The sequence below is a fragment of the Lutjanus erythropterus genome, chromosome 7 (genome assembly GCF_056507025.1).
Source record: "Lutjanus erythropterus isolate fLutEry1 chromosome 7, fLutEry1.hap2, whole genome shotgun sequence".
NCBI lineage: Eukaryota > Metazoa > Chordata > Actinopteri > Lutjaniformes > Lutjanidae > Lutjanus > Lutjanus erythropterus.
This window is the reverse complement of record NC_139323.1, coordinates 29,265,433-29,285,115: the sequence shown is the minus strand read 5'-3', so window position 1 is coordinate 29,285,115 and position 19,683 is coordinate 29,265,433. Positions and strand designations below refer to the sequence as shown.

General features: G+C 39.2%; 2 protein-coding genes across 3 annotated transcripts in view; one reads left to right on the top strand and one right to left on the bottom strand.

Moving 5' to 3' along the window:
• The window catches only part of elavl4 (ELAV like neuron-specific RNA binding protein 4), a 107,881-nt gene extending 91,327 nt beyond the window's left edge, over positions 1 to 16,554 (top strand). Inside the window, exons 7-8 of one of the 2 annotated variants that reach the window (XM_084723490.1) lie at positions 7,660 to 7,698; positions 11,878 to 16,554. In XM_084723490.1, the coding sequence (XP_084579616.1) occupies positions 7,660 to 7,698; positions 11,878 to 12,205 (367 nt within the window). In that variant the 3' untranslated portion in view covers positions 12,206 to 16,554. The remainder of the gene's footprint in view (positions 1 to 7,659; positions 7,699 to 11,877) is intronic. The other variant, XM_084723491.1, reaches the window with a different exon arrangement.
• Positions 1 to 19,683, bottom strand: part of agbl4 (AGBL carboxypeptidase 4) — a 543,878-nt gene that overhangs the window by 470,323 nt on the left and 53,872 nt on the right. The gene's annotated exons all lie outside the window — the stretch shown is intronic.

Below are 19,683 nucleotides of genomic sequence, written 5' to 3'. Positions count from 1 at the left end.
AGAACCAAAGTCCTTAAGAAAGCCCTTCATATTATAATGAGACTCAGCAATCAGCTATCTGTCTCCAGAATCTAAAACTGATGGCCATGACACAAACCTACAGCACTGTGACTTTCACTGGGAGAATTTTATTAGGAATCCAGAGTAGGAAATATACTGTCCAGAACCAGCAGCTCCTCCTTCCCAGCCCTATTCTGGAGACATTATGATGTAACTAAATGAAACACAAAGTCCCCCAGACATAAAAAAAAAAAAAAAAGTAAGAATGGGGTCACTGTGGCCATCTGCTCAAAAGGTTGGGAATCTCCGGGTTAATGTGTTCAAGTTAAGAATAACAGAAAGGAAGTTATATGTATTCATCAGCAAACTCTATAAAGAGACGTTGATCCATAATGTCATGAACTCTGAAACAAGTATGTCTCCTAATGTGCTACAATTGATGCTTGATTAACATTTGACAACCTGAAAAACTTCTGCACTATCAGTGTGTTTGGTATCATTAAATGACGAGCAAGATTGCTACTTTGTAAGTGGATACGAGAGATTTAATGTCATCAGTTATCAGTCTCAAACTCGATAGCAATTATTCTTGGTTTATGTGCCCATAAATGCATTTAATCAAGGAAACACGTCTGCTCTAAACAACAGGCCTGATTTGGAAAACATTTGCACCAAATGCAATTTACACTGTTCGAACAGGGGATGTTAACGCCTACACATCGAGAGCATGAGTCACAGCCACGTCTGTGTATCAACAGTGATGCAACTTTTCTCCTGTGAACATTTATTCCAGCAAACACGTCCCCCTTTTGAACAACAGATGTGAGTTGTGCACCTGGTGCAGGTGTCAATAAAACAGGCCCTGTGAGTGCCCTGTGTGGGTCCACCCAGATCAGAGAGGAACTGTTCATAAGAGACTGTGGGGTTCTGTCGTTCACAACTATGTATTTCCCCTCATTTCATCATGCTGCCATTGAGCCAACACTTCCCAGAATATTCCCTGTGAGGCCTGGGCAAAAACACAGATTTGGATAAAAATATTATAAATGCTTATCAAACAAAAGATATGCACTTGATTGTCTTTGACTGTAAAGCCCCAAATCTGAATTAAATGGTCATATTGATGCAATGAACTAGAATGTTATAGTGCTTTTTTGTAGTTTGACTCACTTTAAACACATTGCCTATAAAAATATACATTTGTTGGACTTGCAAGACATAATCTGCTATATTAAAAGGATGAGTTTGCAGGATGTAGTGGCATCTGGCATGAACAAAATTAACAAAATTATTTATCTCTGTATCTGTATTCAGATAGAGGACCAGAAGTAAGTGTGGTTTATGCAAGAAGTCATTAATTGGCAATGCAATTGTTGTGCTTTCAAAGTGTCAAAATTATTTAATATTAGCATATAATAAATTATTTAAATATATTTCCACATCCTCATACTGTGTCTCTCTCTTTTTTGTTTGTTTTTTTGTTTGTTTTTTTAGCTAAACTGGGTTTTATGACCTGTCTGAAGTCCACCGCCACCTTCCCTTTTAACCAGGAAATAAAAAAACATCAGAAACTGAAAAAAATATTTTATAAATTGAGAGATTATTTGTTGCATTGGAAATAGAAACTCTCCAGATATACAAGTGTCAGTGGATTTAATCTTAATGTTGATGCATTAAATCAGTAACTGATTAAGGTAAATTAAACTTTTTTTTTTTAACTATGCAGAGGTAATCATGGAGATGACTTTTTCCAAATTATTTTGAGCAACTCTGGATAGAAAAAATATGCTTCCATTGCTCCATTTTTTTGCTTTCCCAAATAATGTATTCAGATGCATCTTTTATCTAGAGTTTAGCTTAAAAAAATCTATGGTGGCCGTCAAAAAGGCAAAATACCGTATCAAGGGCCAGTATTTGGTTTGTCCATTCCGGGCTACTGTAGAAACATGGTGGGGCATCATGGCAGCCCCAGTGGAAGAGGACACCTGTCCTCTGTAGATATAAATGGCTCAGTCTACAGTAATAAAAGCACAACTATTCTTATTTTCAGGCGATTACACACTAATGAAAACAGACTTATGAAAATTATATTAAATTTCTTCAATATTCTGACAATAAATCCCCATAAATGTACGCGCTGGTCCATTAAATACTGTACAAGTGCATATATACTGCATTAGAAGCTATTTAAGAGAGACTATGGTCTTAAATCCAGTGGACAAGAGGCAAATTAAAACAAAACATGGACAAATTATTTTAACAATTTGCGTTTTAACTTTGTTTCAACTTCTGAGTTCATGTGAAGCACTTCAAGCTGTTTCTAAACTAAAGTTTTTTGCCCAGGTCTGTAATCTCCTCAACAAGCTATCACCTAACATCATATACAGTATATGGCTAACATACTGTATACATGGCATCCTACCTGGTCATCTCCTGTCACTCACTAATGACACAAACAATCCTTTTTTTAATTTAAATGTTGTATACGACACCTACAGATGGTCAGGCCTTACACCTCGAGGTCACCTCAACCACCACAGCTACAAAAAACAAGAGAGAAACAGGTGATTGTATGATATTACACTCTATCATCCGATCCACCAAGAATGTTTCAGAATTGGAGACAGACAGAGTATGTGCTTATACAATTTCCTCTCTCTTTCAATAACACTAAGCCGGTCGTGCTGTTTACTCTCCATCAAAGTCAGAGCTTGGAAGGTATTTTTCTTCTGGAGCGGCTTCCCTGGTGTGACACCTGAGCGATGTAGCGTGGCTGTGTGTCTGTGATACGCCAAGCCAATTTACAGGCTCCGCGGGAGAGCTGTCGCTTCTCATCACAACTCACAACCACAGGACACTTCCTCACTGTGTCCCCGTGCTCCTGCTCTCTGCTCCCGAGCCCTCCACTAAAACCTCACCACTGTAGAAGTTAGAAATGTGCTGGATGTGCACGGTTTCCCTTTTTTTAACTCAGTATTTTAAGGGCAGTGCAAAGCAGCTTTCATTTTTCCTAACACAACACAGTATTTAATCTAACCTGATCTGTTGTTGCTGCTCTTTTTCCCTTAAAGAGACTAAATTAAATTTAAAGTTGAAGAAGAAATATGTAATATCTTTACTGTGCTAAATCATAAAATCACTATGATATATCATCAGAGATTAAAGAAACAGTTAAGTTGATAAGTTGAAATATTGGCTTCTCTGACAGCAACACTACATCCAACATGTTCTTCCTTTAAACGATCATTTTGGGACAGAACAACCATTTTGTTTGCTATTTTTAGGTTTATTTGAGTTGTAAGTTACATCAAATGCTCACCAAATGAGTAAGTATCTTTTTATGAGTCTTAAGAAATCATTAGTAATCTTTTAGAAAGAGTAGATGTTAATAACGGTTAAAATGAGCAGTATGTTCATGAGGCAGGCAGTCACTGAACTCCATAATCAGAGTGTGCTCTTTCAGATTCTGTATTAAATAGGGATTCAGCTGATTTAACATACCGTCTACAGCGGTTAGTCACTGTTTGGGCCGCAATGCTTTTACGGTCTTACATATTTCTCCTTTAAGATATATAATATTAATATGTTTCAAAGATGAACATACATTTAATAAAACTAAAAATAACGAAGCAAAAATAATGTACTCCCCCCTGAAACAAAAGGAGATGTAAATCAGCACTGAAAATAAAATCCATTAGAGATCATGAAATTGATACTCCTGCTTGTTTTACATACTTAACAAGTTGGTGTCGCTGCTTACAGGTAAGAGCAAAGTTAAAAAAAAAAAAAACATATCTTAAGCAGAGTACAGTACAATCGTGCTGCAGTTATAATTACATGTATCCTGTGTGACTAAATCACGTGGGCCTGCTCTAACACAAGTTAATGTATAATGTGCTTGTATGGTTCCTCTCCAAGACAGCAAACATTATTGACTCAAGCACAATACACCGAGCCCTAAATCCCGGCTCGTTTCCGATCCTCTGTCGTTAACTAATGGTACTAATTAGCAAATTAGCCTTATTATATCCAGGGCAGGAGCCAATTTTAATTGAAAAGATTTTTGTTTCAAAAAAGAAAAGACAAAAAACGCCCATTCCTCCATTAACATGCATTGAGAGAAAGCACAAAAGCCCTATTGTTTATATCGAGCTTGGAGAGGCAGTGTGAAAAGCTGGCAGAGTGTTTGCGTGGTGAGCGTGCATCAGCGTGTGTTTGTACATGTGTGTGCGAGAGGGAGAGAGAGTGTGTTAGCAGCAGGTTGTTTTGTTGTGGCCCAACGGCCCGGCGGCCAGCAGATGTCTTCGTGCTCCCCGGGCCTGGAGCGTCTCTCTTCTGAGCATCCTCTCCAATTGACTCATTTACCCACAAAGCAGCCTGTTTGTTCCCTTCCCACGTAATGGGCTAATTACTGCTTTAATGATTCCATATATCCTTTCCTCCACCTTTTTTTTTTTCAATTTGTTTTAGGGCTGCTTTCATGCAGTTTGGTAACATTAAGAAAGAAAATTGCTGCAATGCAAACATACTTTGAATCCTAAAAAGTGTGCCCACAATATACTCAAGACATTTAGGCCTATGTAAAATGTAAACAGGTTATTTAAATTAACTCAGCTGATTTCTATATGCGTACTTATCACAATGTATCTTAATTTACACATTTTAAACATTTGAATCCATCTTAAAGGCATAATTTAATTTATTTGGAGTGGGTTTGTAACAGGTAGTTATCAAAAGTCAGTGAATTACCTACAGAAGCTAAGCAATGAACTGCTTTGGTCGGGGTTAGCAACAAAAGATATTTTAGGCACATGAAAATAATTGTCAGTTTACAGTGTATGTAGAATATTATTTCAAACAGCCTTTCCTGACAGGAAACCGCTATTATACGAGGCAAATATTACTCTCTTCAAACCAACCAAACACAAATATGTGAAATCAGTAATTTCACCTCTGAAAACAGGGGATTTGCTGGTTTTACCGCTGCCTCATTCAGTCACACAATGACACATACAAACTAAAAGCAAGGCAGCAGTACACCAGCAACTCCCTTATTCTATGAGGTATAATTACTGATTTTGTCTAAGAAATTAGGTTGCTTTGATTAGCTTCTGTGCTGGTGACCCTTTCTGCTTCTCCAAACTGGGAGCCATGGCATCTACTGTAGGTAACACAGGGACTAACGATAAGTACCTCATACAACCCCACAAATAATGCAAATTATCCCTTTTAATAATTAGAGTTTAAAAACATCAGTGTGATCAATGTGCAGCTAGTTTTAAGATAAAATTTCACAACAAAGGTTATTACAGTGCTCTTCAGTCCTGATCCTCAGTACCCAGAGTTCTGCAGGATATATAAAGTACTTAACTACAATTACCTGGCATCCTGGTGTTAAATTATCCCTGATTAAAAGATTACTGATCAGTTATCTCTAACATGCAATGTAAATTCAATTAAAAATTATAAATATAAATAGTATTATGATTATTATTATTATACAAGTCATTTATTGCAAGCCTTCAAAATCTAATTGCTTTCTTAATTGCAATCAAATAATAATGAACTTGCGTAGAATAAAATAATAATGCTGCTTTTAAACAGTGTTAACTGTAGAATGGCTACTTGGATCCTTTTGTTATAAAAACGATGTTAATGCTCACTTGAAGGTTTTCGGTGAATACTGTGCAGCAGTTGTGTTGCAAGAAAGTAAACGCTTGTTGACTGAAAGAGACAAGGAGAAACGGCCCTGATAGTCGAGTCAAAGTCAGAGAGTTTGTAGTGTTTTCAAGAGGAACGAGGCGTCACTGGCCAGCTGTTGCTCAATAAGCCGTGGCCCCTGTCCATTAGGCCAGAGGAGTTAATAAGACATGAGACAGGCCAGACCCAAGTGAGGAATGAAGGTCATTGAGTCACCAAGCAGACTGCATCTATCCAAGAGGGCCAACATTTCATACAGCCCACAGGTTTCTGAAGCCCGCCTCACAAACACACACACAGCCTGCTGGGTTCTTAAACCAAACACATACGCACACACATTCACGCTGACTGACTGCAATGGCTGTAGCTCACGGGTCTGGACTTATTATGAAACCACAACATTTCCCAAAAAACTAACCCTTTTAGACAGAGGACACCCTCTGACTAACACTCAGCCCATTCCACCTGACCTGTTAGCACTTAACAGGTTGACCCAACCACAAAGACAGACATTCACAATTTCATGGCTAGTTTAATGTTCAGTTGTTGTTGTGTTTTTTTTGTTGGTCCACCTCATAGAAAACATACTAATCATCATCACCTCTCTCACTCACCATTATTCAAATGCCAAACCATTACACTGACAGAACTCTGGATCATTTTCCCGTCATCTCAGGTGTTCCCTCAATTGAGAAAACACAAATCAGACAGCATAGTTTATGAAAAGATTACTTTTTTTAATTATTAACCTCCATCTTCTAATGAACCAGTCCCTCCAGGATTTCGCAGGCCTAAAACGTCTGATTTCATGGCAGCTTTTCTAAAAAATTGTGATGCACGCTGTAATATTTTTAGGTGTTTTTTTTTTTGTTTTTTTTTACAATTAAATTGCAGGAACAAGTGATGTTTTTAAAGTTGCTTTTTTGTAGAATTCATTAAAAATGAAAGCTGATATCTTTCAGTGAGGATAAAACCACTCTGCTCTGAGTGTTCTAAGTAACCTTTCCAAAAACCCTTGAGATTACAAAAATCATGACAAAATATGCTTAACATGTAGATGAAGAAGTGCACCTGGGGGGGGGTATCCTACAAAGAAGCTAAATATTTTTGGAGCTAATAATTAGTCAAAAGAGCAAGCACAAAATCATAAGATGTGCATAGAGCATTGATACGTGTCACTAACAGTGACAAACCTTGTGGTCTTTTCAGTACCCGTGACAAATTAAAAAAAAAAAAAAAAAAAAAAAAAAAAGTAGCACAGACTTCACAGAGACGTAAAAGTATCACATTTGGGACTGGGAACTAGTTTGATTGGTGGGACTCATAGGAAGCTGTGATGATTGGTCAAATTAGCAGAAAAATTGCGGACGAAATTGCAGAATTCACTGGGATTGGTTGAATTTGTGTTAATAGTTGCGGTCGCAACTTCCTGGAGGGACTGATGAACCATCAATGTGGTGGCATGAATTAAATGGATACCCACATGCAGTGTAAAAATAAGTGGATGATTTGCCATCGCGTAGCACTACGGCTAAACTAGCATCCTAGTATAGCCGCGTGCCATGCTATGCTCCCGCCCTGACGCCTTTAGTGCTCTATACGTGACTCTAATACTGAACTGTGACCAACCCACTGCTGTATAACAATTAAATGGTCACAGGAACAGTAATGTCAATGTGCCTGCAACACTCTGCTAGTGCAGGGCTCCGCTGCAGCCCATGAAGTAGTGCAGCAGTCGACCGAGCAAGTGCCGACCATACTGATGGTACTGTAGCCTCATTAACTGATGATAGCATTCTTCTGGTGGGGCTCCTCAGTGTAATGGGCCAACTATAGATGGGTTTGTTTGTTCTTGAGTGAGGAGGACCATGCAGTTCCTACAGGGACTTAACATTAGTTCCATTGAGTGAGTCGACCATCTGCCCACCATTAACCCCAGAACCCTCCTTCTCTTTACAGGCTGGACAATTTGCTTAATATGGCCTATGGCGTAAAGAGGTAATTAAAAACTTCACCCAATGCCAGATGTCCATGTTGACTCAATGATTTTTCAATATCCTTTTTTCTGTTCCTTTCTTTAGTTTATGTTTCCTTGTATTTTTGCAGTCACTTTGCGTTTGACAATTCGTTCAAGGTCAACTGCATTTTTGGTTCTTTGATTTGTTTGTTTCTTGAGTTGGTTTTAAAACCCTACCAACCAGTTAAGGTGTTAAAAAAAGAAAAGAAAACAATCAGTCTTTGTTTTCAGTGGTGATGAATTTGCTTTGTTTTGATTATGACAAGTGCTGGTGTTGTTTGGATTGTTTTGGGTTGTTTCTGTGTACTGAATGGATTTTGTTCTCTGGTGTAAAACTCCTAATTTCTAGGTGTGTTTTTTTCTACCGGATTCAGGTTCTCCTGCCTTGTCATTCCACAGATATAGCATTGGAGCAGTCACTCTTTTGGAGCAAATTTTGAATTTGTTATATTTATTTAGGGCTGCAACTAGTGATTATTTTTATTGTCGATTAATCTGTCGATCATTTTCTCGATTAATCGATTAGTTATTTGATCCAGATAGAAAAACTGTTGATCACTGTTTACCAAAGCCCAAGTTGACGTCCTCAAATGTCTTGTTTTGTCCTCAACCCAAATTATTATATTATTGTCAGAGGCCTAAAGAGACCAGAAAATATTCACATTTGAGAAGCTGAAATCAGATACATTTTTTCTTCAAAAATGACTCAAAAAGCTGATTTGATTATCAAAATAGTTGGTGATTAATTTAAAAGTTGACAACTAATCGATTAATCGACCAATTCTTGCAGCTCCACTTTGACTTTATAGCAATTTCCTCCCTGCATCATTAGAATAAAACCTCTGTACACCCACTGTCAACTATATACACAATCCTTTATGTAATAAATTTACTTCTGTGCAGTGGAAGCCATGACAAAATGATATAGTGCCATAATTTCTTGGCAGTACTGGCTGAGATTAGGTACTGTAGTGTTCAGTGAGGACATGGGATGAGGCTGGATGAACCTGGATCCCTGCTGGAAACAGGAAATGCTGTTTCACTGCAGACAGCTCCAGCTTTGCTCGGCACTGCTCTGCTCGAACTCCTTCCTTTCGCCTCCATGTTTCATTTTGCTTTCTCGCTACCATAGGTGTTACATAACCCCGAGCAGCAGCCACTGTGGTGATAGATGTTTCATGTGCTGACGGTGGCATCTTGCATGTTGCAAGCACAGGGGACACCATCTGAAGTCAGCTTAGCAACTCAAACAGAGAGGAAGTTTTAACTCGAGAGAAATGTTCTCTTAGCAAGTTTCCTCCCAATAAGCACTCCGCCCTCACTCTGAGTCTTTACATAATTCTCTAAAGATGAAAATATTGTCCATTTTAGCCACCGTGATTGCATCAAGTATCAGTTTCGACGTGCTTTTCAGTGATCTGAGGTTATTATTTGAAAGGAAACAGAAGAAAGGTGTTGAGAGCAGGAGATGGTTGGCTTTAGAAAGGACAGAATAGATATCTGGTCAGCTACACTGTTGCTATGCAACCCCTGGTCTCGTCTGTAACATTGGTTAGTGTTTGGTCCCGCTCTGATGGATACGCTCGCATGCGCGTTTCCCCACACGCACACACAAGACACACACATGTACATAAAGGCACACTCATCTCCACATCCTCGCAGTGGCAGTGTTAGCTAGCCTCCGAAACCGTCACACTCCCTCAAACCTCCAGCCTTTGCATACAAATCATCAGCAAGTTTTTTTTTTTTGTTTTTTTTTTTAAGCTCAGCAGGAGAGGCCTGAAGGCAGCCGAGCATGTCAGACAAGGCCTCGACGTGATGAGGCCCGTTAAGATTCCACCTGCTTGATGCTGGAGAAATATTAAATCACCTCAACAAGACATTGAGGCCGTGTGGAGATGTGAGACAAAGGATTTAGAGCCCATTATAATACAGTTTGCTGCTGCGGCAACCCTGTGGTGATTATGAAAGATCCCTTATATCTCAGTCCTATAGGTTTATAATAGCATATTATGTTTCATCTTTCAATCATGCAGATACATAATCGGTTTATCAAAAATTAAAAATCTAGAGCCCTTACCAGTGATGAGCTAACCACCCTAGGCACTTGTATTAGCGTCCACAGCAAACCTCAATGGCCAGAAGCAAACTCTGCATGACCAAAGTCACGCAGGAAGGTCGTAGTGATTGCCGGCCATATATAGTCGCTGGAGAGAGAGGGGTGGGGGCCCCGAGCAGCAAGCAGCGCTATCGATCAGTGCCACGAGCTCTGGAATAGAACAGAACAGAACACCCTGCAGACTGCGGGAAGAGTGGGAGGAATACACTTTGTACCTTAATGCCACTGGGCTGTAAAGTGCTTCCATTTTCCATTTAGTTTGCTCCCTCTTCCCTCCCTCTCTTTCCTTAAGAAAGCAGCCTTCTCGGAGACAGCTGCAGCAAAGCGGAAATCTCAATTAAAGCACACCCAATAATGCCTATAGTCGTTTCTTGGAGAGAGGTGGCATAAGAAATGAACCTTTTTATCTCATTTACCTTTTATTTAAAAGTGGGGATATTTTTTTTCTCTCCTTTCCCTTTCCTTTGAGCGGAAAGGCAATTAAGTGAAGTCAACTGAGGATTCAAATCTCTTGCATCACAAGAAAAAGGAGAAGATTATGAGCCGAATGAGAACAGATTTAGCAGGCTGGTGCATGATCTTTGATGGATTTCTAGCAACGGTTTAATTCAACAACTTCCTGCAATTTAGCTCCTAAAGGAGCCACTCAAGGACACAAAGAGAGAACCTTCGTCTGCATCTCCTTCAGCAGAATATAGCCCAGCAAGCAGCACTGTCGTCACTCCTGACAGGAGGCCTTTCAGAACTGAGGAGCTCAGGGAGAAGCTAGTCGAAGCGATGCAGAGACACAGGCAAACTCACGCATTTAGATGAACTCAACAAAAATATTAACGCCACACTTTGGTTTTTGCTCCCATTTTTGATGAGTTGAAGTTAAGGTGCTAGACTTGTTCTGTGTACACAAAACTATTTCGCACAAGCCTACAGATACCTTTTTTTTTTTTTTAACAGGAGGGTACAGTTATGACCCACGATTACTGTATCTGCCTCTGACTGGCTTACCCTGATGCTGTCACCTTAAACCTAACCACTTGGTCCTCATAGCTAAATCTAACCAACCCAATGGAGGAGTGCTAAACCAAGAGGCAGGTAGGGCGGGTCATGACTTTGCCCTCCTGAGAAAAAAAAAAGTATTATTTCTGTAGCTCTATGTGAAATAGCCATGGTTCAGTGCCTTTTTCAAGATAACTGCACATTTTACCATGGCCATTTTACATAGGGCAAAGTCATGACCCGCCCTGCTCTGCCTCTGATTAGCTACTACTTACTGCCTTCATTGGTTGGGTTGGTTAGTTTAAGGCATGCTGACTGATTGTGAAGCATTAGGGTAAGAGTATCAGGGTAAGCCAATCAGAGGCAGAGCTGGGTGGCTCATGAAATTGCCCTACTGGGAAAATTTAGTACTGTAGACCCACGTCAAATAGCCATAGTTCATAGCCCAATAAATGTATTTTTTCAAGATATAACTACACATTTTGGAGTGTCCTTTCTTGACAGAGCAGAAGTGTTCACTAACACAGATTTCAACAAATTTGTGCTTAAAATCTGAACGAAATAACCCTTTTGAGTGCATAGAGGAAGTTTAGAGATTTTTACCTCAACTCATGGGAAATTGGAACAAATACAAAAGTGTAACATTTTTATTTTTGTTGAGTATACATGCACATACAACAAACATCCATGCATATCATCATAATTAGTCTGAATTTGTGTATTTGGATTGGAGATCAGTTTTTGTGGTTTAATCTGTAAACATTCAAGAGGTTACATTTATAGGGTTGTTACTTTATCTGGCTGTAGACAATAGCTTATCATGCAAGTGAGCATCATGGCAAGCTTTTAGATTTGTTAAAAAAAAATTGGCTCTCAAAAAACAAGATGGAGATAGGTTTTCCACCGGTTTAAGGCCATTTCATGTATTGAACATGCAGACATTGACTTTCACTGTATGCCTTAACCTGTTCAACTAAAACTCGCTCTTCTTTGTCTCCCCTTCTTTCTGCTCTCCCTCCATTTTCCCCCACTGTGCCTCCCCTCTTAGGTTCTCCCCCATCACCATCGACAGCATGACCAGCCTGGTCGGCATGAACATCCCCGGGCACACAGGCACCGGTTGGTGCATCTTCGTGTACAACCTGTCCCCAGATTCAGATGAGAGCGTGCTCTGGCAGCTGTTCGGGCCCTTCGGCGCGGTCAACAACGTCAAGGTGATCCGTGACTTCAACACCAACAAGTGCAAAGGCTTCGGCTTCGTCACCATGACGAATTACGACGAGGCGGCCATGGCTATCGCCAGTCTCAACGGCTACAGGTTGGGCGACCGTGTCTTGCAAGTCTCCTTCAAGACTAACAAGACACACAAGTCCTGAACTTTGACAGGTAGAAGCAGTTGCCCCCCGCGACTCTGTCTGCTCCAAAATTGCCCCCAACCCTCCCCCTCCTCCACCTCCACCCGTCCCTTAGCCCCTTCAGTCACTACCACTACCACCCTACTACAGCCATCCAACGCAGCAAACTCCAACCGGAACACAAAGCAACCGACAAACCATCAAACAAATTGAACTAGAAATGGCTTATATTATAACTTTGGACCTATAAGCCAATGTTGCCTAAGTATTACAAAAATGAAATGATGAAAATGTTCATGAGTTTTTTGGAAGCTCCTGTGATAATGCAGGCTTCTCTTTGTTGTATATTCTTTCTGTTTGTTGTGGTTGTTAAAATGATTTTTCTCTTCTGTGTAAACAGTAGCAAATCCCTGTATCCCCTTATTTCAGAGAAGAGAATGTCCTTTTTAGATTGAAACCTTTTCTCTGTCTTGATTCAGGATTTGTTTTTCTTTTGTAAATCCGGATCCACTGTCGTTAGTATTATATACCTCCCTGTCGGTGAAAGGGAGGGGGCTCTTTTTTAAATTGGTGAACCATTCATTCATTTTTAGTGTGTATTAAAAACTTCCCCTTATCGATTATTAGATGGGATTCCACGATCCCAGTAACTCTGATGTAGAAAAAAAAAGAATTTCTAACATTGTTTTTGTTTTGTATCGCAAACAAAACATAATGTCTTTCCTCACAGGGGTTCAGGGAGATGGGGCGAGGGAGGGGATGGGTTAGCTTTCCTGATGACACGTTCAGTAATTTAAGAAAAAAAAAAATAACACTGTTGCCAAAGAGAAGATCTCTTTGCTTGAAAAAAATGCGTTTAGAAAAAGATAAAAATAAAGAGAAAGAAGATCTATTTTTATAAATGATAATTAAAATAATAATTATTGAAGAATTTTTACAAGAATCTGGATTTGAAAAAAGAGAAAAATATTTTGACTGGCTAACTAGGGGGGGCCGGGGCGGGAGGGAGGGGGCACCACCTTGTCTTGTCGTTCTGCCGTGGTACTTTATAGGATCAAAGGTTGTTTGTTTTTTGGGGACTCCAAGTTGGCAGTGATTTTGTAGATGGAAGGTTTTGTGAAAAGGGATGCAAACTGAGGCAGGTGATTTTGGTAATTTTTCACATATGTACTAGTGCGTAATTATTCAACAGCGATACCCAAAAGGGAAGGGAGAGGGGTCTTTCCAAGGCCTAACCATCCTTATAGTCCAGAGCCCAAAGCAAGAAGACCCTTTGTCCACTTGTTTTCCTGTTTTTCGTCATCAGTCAATATGGGATATCAGTAAATAGATATATACACATCTATCCATTTAGAGAGCATACTATACATTATCTATATCATTTTCTTCGCTCTGCGTTTGTGAACTTACATTTGAAAAGAACTTCCTTTTAGCGATCAACAGTAGGTGCTATACTACATTATTCACATATCTTAAATATCCAAGTTTGTTGTTCTATGTGTTGTTTAAAGAAAAAAAAAAACTTCGATGTTGGCATTGACTTGAGCTGCTGTTCTTTGTTTAATATTTGTTTATTGTTGGCCCAAAAGATCTGGTGAGACTATTTCTTTGCTGAATAACCAGATAAATGAATTTTGGGCCTTGTAAGAATCACTGAACAAATTTTTATTTTGTATTTTTTTGTTTGGCTTGCTGACTTTTAGGTTACTTGCTGAGCGTGAAACGTTTGTCAAAAACTAAATGATGATTAGCTAGTTCCGTTAGTCTAGATATTTGTTTCCTTAAAAAGGATCTATGACAACTGTGTCTTTATTTGCTGTGTACAAATAGATGATATATATATACATATATAGTCTACATTTGTTTTACAATATCTACTGTACTATATGAGTTGTCACTGTTCTTTTGTTTGAGCTTGTCTTTTTCATATGACAACTTATTATGAAGTGGTGGTTCAGTTACTTAGAAAAACTTGTGAGGAAACTGTTCAATTGTTGTCATGTTGCTTGTGGAGAAAAAAAAAAGATTTGGATTAACTTTTCAGTTAGCTACCGCGGCAAAAGAAACCGAACAAAAGCTTAGAATATAACTGTATTTGTTTAGCAGTTTATTTACTTATCTATTTTTTAAACTATTTATTTTTCTATTTATTTGTATTTATTATATATTTATTATTAATTAATTTATCTGTGTATTTATGTATTTATTTGTTTCATTGTCTGTGTATTTGCGTGATTCTGGTACAGGGAGGGGGCGTTTCTGAGCAAAAGGGAACAAAGCGACTAGTGGAGAGGCTCTTCCAGTAGTCCACTGCACTGAGAGAACTTTTAGTACGTTTGTGCTTTGTACCAATATATCAAAATTACAATATAAAAAAATCTAAAAGTCAAGAAAACTGAAAAAAATGTCTGGAGGGTTGGGGGACGCTCTTCCCTTATTACTAGAAACAGTTACTCGCTATGCATAACCTAGTTAATAGTTAAATTTGCTATTGCTTTTTTCTTGTCTTGTTAAAATGAAATCTTTAGATCTTTTTCAATAAAGTTTAGTCTTAATAGAATGTTATAAACAGTCGTTCTGGTTCAATATAACCTGTGATAAGTTTGTGTAGTTCTAAAAAGCCACTCCGTCCACACCCTCCCTCCACTTACTACCGCTTTGTGATGAAACCTTATGCAAAAATGTGGGTCTGAAAGCATAGTTTTCAGTTTTCAGTAAAAACATTTTATATAACATTCAGCTCTTGGAGGCTTGGGCAGATACATTTTAAAAAGGAGCAAATGCCCATTGTTGTTTGAGGGTCATTCATTGCACTGGACTAAATCGGTCAAAATCACTTAAGAGTCAAAACTTATTTTTAAAAATATTCATCATGTTTTCAAATGACATACCAACAAATCTTTAAAAAAAAAAAAAGAGAAATTGTTACCATTGCACACCAACTGTTATTTACAGCAGTTGTTGCTATACTTAAAGAAGTACTCTGGAGGTATGAAAAGGGATTGTACCGATTCTATATTTTATATACTCTAATATGATATATATTATATATTTTGAAAGGTGAAAGGTAAGGGAATGGTTCCAGGAGTATAAATATACGGAATTGGATTTTTTTGTTTGTTGTTAAGACTTGAAAACATGAAGGAGGTGTGTGGAGAGCATTTTAAACACTCAGACGCATGCTTGCATTAAGTACATCCTTCTCTCTCACACCTCAGTCATCTGACAGGCCGGGTCATCTTCTATCATCATTATTATCCAGTCATCATCTGCGCCATCCAATCAACATAGTTTTCTAACGTCATTAACGGCAACAAACCAACCCACCCACCCACCCACCAACCAACCAGACCCCTTCATGCTCCCCGCCGCCGTCGGGAGCTTGAATTATGCAACGACCCCAGTAGAATGTTGTTCTGATGTGTGAACTAATTTCCTACACTGTATGACTTTTGAACTCTTACGATGCGTGCCTGTGTTCCGCCTAGACCCTGTGTGCACATGTGTGCGTGAGTGCGTGTGCGCGCATGTGTGCATGTTTGTATGCATGTTCCTTTATGTAACTGTGTGTGCGCGTTGTGTCCTCATACGTTTGTTAGCGTGGAGTACATCCAAATGTGCGTATGTATGTACAGTATATACATATGTTAAGTGTTTGTGATTATGTGTGTGTGCGTGATGGTGCATTTGGGTCCGTTTAGTGCACATATATACAGGCGTATATGTGTGTGTCCCTGAGTGCATGTGCGCGCGTGTACGTGTGACAGAGATAGCGCCTGTGGTTTGTGCGTGTGTGAAAGTGTGTGCGCATGTCAGGGTGTTTGAAACATGGGGCTGCGTCACCTCGCTCTATGCCCAACCCCTATGGCTCACACCATCCCCTGTAGCGCCTTATAGTGGCAGCCTGCCAGTAGGAACAACGCAGCCAGTAGTGGAGGAGGGAAGGTGAACAGAGGAACTAGGCTCTTCTTGTCAGTTTTCATTTTCCTCCTGAGACGTGTTTGTTTACTATCTGAAAAATCTATAAACGAAATCTTTAAAGACAAAAAAGACGAAAAAATGTTCACGGGGCCCCCTGACCGCGGCTCTCTCTACTCTCTCCTGCTTATGTTATTACTTAACAATTATCAATGATGATTATTATGATTATTATTGCTATTATTCTTAGTATTCTTATTCTTATTATTAATCCAATTACTGCGATGAATGACTTCATGTTATCCTTGCTAGTTTAGGTCATTTCTGAAACTGGAAACAAAATAAAAATCTTGCTGTAAATGTTTGTTTTTTCTTTTTCATAAAACTGTTGTGTTTGAATTATTTGTACTTTTGAATGTTGGGACAATAAAATGAGGTGTTAAGAGCTTGGATGTTTCTTGTTGTGATGAATGAAGCGTTCAAAAAATTCTCTCTCTTCTTACACTGTAAGTGACATCATTCTCTCTCGTGGCTCTGAAACGTGAATTAAATCATTTGCTCAAGGCTACAGCTGAATTCATATCCCACTGTACTACAGTTTCATATTACAATCAGAGTCAAGGTTCAAACAGACTTCTAGCTGCCAGGTTAAGACTGAATTAATCATTTTCCACCATTAATGCAATCCAAACACTATCAGGAGCTGTTACCTTTGACCCGGATGAAATAAATGATCCTTTTAGATTCGGTCTGCTCTCATCTCTGCACAGCTGAACCTCAAATCACATCCATCAGACCTTCACCAAACCCTTTTTGACTGAGGATGTAGAATAGCTTCAGGCACCACTTACTCTCATACAACTTTAAGAGGTTTTGAATTCAATGCAAAGAGCAAAATCACCAGGCCTAAATGCTCTACCTATTGACATGTTCCAAGAATTGTGGGATATCAGGCCACTCCTCTGAGTGTCTTTTAATTATGCTTTAGACACTGATGACCAAAATACTTACATTAGTGTTTCTAAACCTCCTCTGAGACGCAGCCATTACAGACCGATATTACTCATTACAGCAGAAATTAAGGTCCTTACTAACATTTTATTTAGAAGATTGGAACCACATGTGGGCAAGTTAATTCATCACGACCAATTAGGACTTTAAAGGGGCTTTTCGACATCGTGCATGCATCTGAAGCAGATGAAAACCCTTGAGCTTGGTTGGGCAAAAGGTCTTCAATAGAGTGGGTTTGGAATATCTTTGCATGGTTTTGGAGAAGATTGGATTTTTTTTAAGGCACTTCACATCACACTGTACAGCTCTACAAACAGGTGATATTCTGTCTAAAAAATTTTCTGTGCAGCACCGTACCTGTCAAGGCTGTCCACTGTTGCTATTAGCATTGTCACTGGACCTGTTTGCACAGACAATTAGACTAAACGCCCACATCTCACCTATCAATAGAAGACGCAGTGAAAACCTCTCTTTGTGCAGACAGTGTGTTGCTCTGCAAATATTGCCTAGGCTTTGCACAATACATTTTTTCTTGTTCTTCAATAAAACACTTAACAAGCTTAACAGCTACTTCACATATTCTGTGGTACAACTCTGCTTTCACATACTTAGTTGAGGAAATGGACAAATTCTCCGATATATTTCATACAAATTATGATAAACTCAAACTGGAAATTTCATCCCAGAAATAAAGGTGGTCCGATCTTCAAATGTCATTGCAAGGCTGAATCTCAACTGACACACAATCGCAACTGTACTGTAACACACAAGCTGACAGAAGTGCGCTGCCCCTTTGAATCCCATTCGCTGTTCAATTATGTTCCTCAGGCTGAGGCCGACCGTACACATGGTCTCTCTTTCTCATGAAACCTTGATATTGATGGACATTGAAGACAATGGCATGGTTGGATAAATAGCTAGTCAAATTATATTTACTGTTTGTCAACAGTACGCAATGCCATTGACTTTGACTCTTGCTAGCAAAACGTTAGCTTCCTGGCTGATAGCTGAGCTAAAAGGTCGTATAAGCTGAGGAGACTAGAAATATCTCCCGTTGCCAAGTCGTATCTAAGGAATTAATAGACTCCATGGAGACCACTGTACTCAGCTGTGCACTGGACTGTTCTAGACTCCCCGTCGTCCATTAATTCCTGATAATCGACAGCTCATCTGGCATTATCCCTTAAAAGCTGTTTGTATGTGCAAGAATCCCTGTCTATGGCGCCTTGTGTACAACAATTTTCATGTGAAGAATTAATTTAAATGTTCACAAAAATATCCTTTTCTCAGTTGCTCACTTCTCTTTTGTTGTTGGCTGGATTTAAAAAGGGAAATCAGGAATGATTAATGGACAAATCATCTCATGAATATACTAAAAAAAAAACTGCACCAATATCTTGCGTATTCGGTGTATATTATAGAACTGTAAAATTGATTAGATGATGACGATGATTAGCCAACCTATTAGACAGAAAATTGACAATCTCAATTATAATATTCAGTAACAGATCACTCATTTGAGTCATTTGTCAGGGAGGAAAACAATATTTGATAGTCATCCTCTCTGATGTGAGTCCTTGCTGCTTTTTGCAGTTTTTTGAAAAAATAAGAAAGTAAATTATCTTAGTCACAGAGAAAATATGATGGGTGTTTTTCATAAATTTCTTACATTTTATAAAGTAAAACAATCAATTAACACAAAAAACTGTCAACAGGTTAATCAAAATGATCATCATTACATTGATAATAGTTGCAGGTGTAGAATGTAGTTCCTTTATCTGCCTTTCAACACTGACACAAGATTCCAAATTAGTAAAACAACACAGTATAAATAACTGAAACAGCAAATCATAGGTTTAATCTGCGTTCGCTGTGACCTTTCCAGCTACTGTGGGACAGTCACGACTACGTGGCAGAAACACTGCAGACATAAAACGCAGTGCTGATCTCAGACAGCCCTCTGAGGGGCCCCTATAGGACAGCAGAGAGGAATCAGGTGTAGCCACATCAGTGAGATAACACTGCCCCCTGCATCTTCACCAGAGTATCCGAGACCTCCGTGGCACGACGCTGCCTGTTAATATGCTTTTCATCTCATCTCTGATCTTTCTACAACACAATACAAACTCCTTCAGTCAGTGTAGAAAACACCTGAAGCAAAGGAACCCAGAATAAGGCCTTTGAGGTCAGAGAAATGCTCGCTGCTGCAGACCACATCTGTTCATCAAAAACAGCTCGTTCTCAACGTACTCAGTAATGTCCAGTGATGTGAGGCCTGCTTTACGCCTTTATAATCAAAATCGCACAGGAGAGTATTACAGTCATTGTGGAGGAGATGATGGCTGTTAGACTGTGATGTGTCCAGCCACTCTTGTCTTTTCTCTCCCGTTGTTAGCAACTTAATGATCCTCCACTCTCATCAAGGCCAAAGTGGATGGGAAGGACATGAGTCAGCGTGTGCTCTCAAGTCTGCTTTGAAACGGCTCCTCCGGAGTTGAAAGGCGTCGCTAGTTCAATAAACAACTGGTGATGATTTCAACTTTGGATCGGTGTTTTCTGTTTTACTCTGC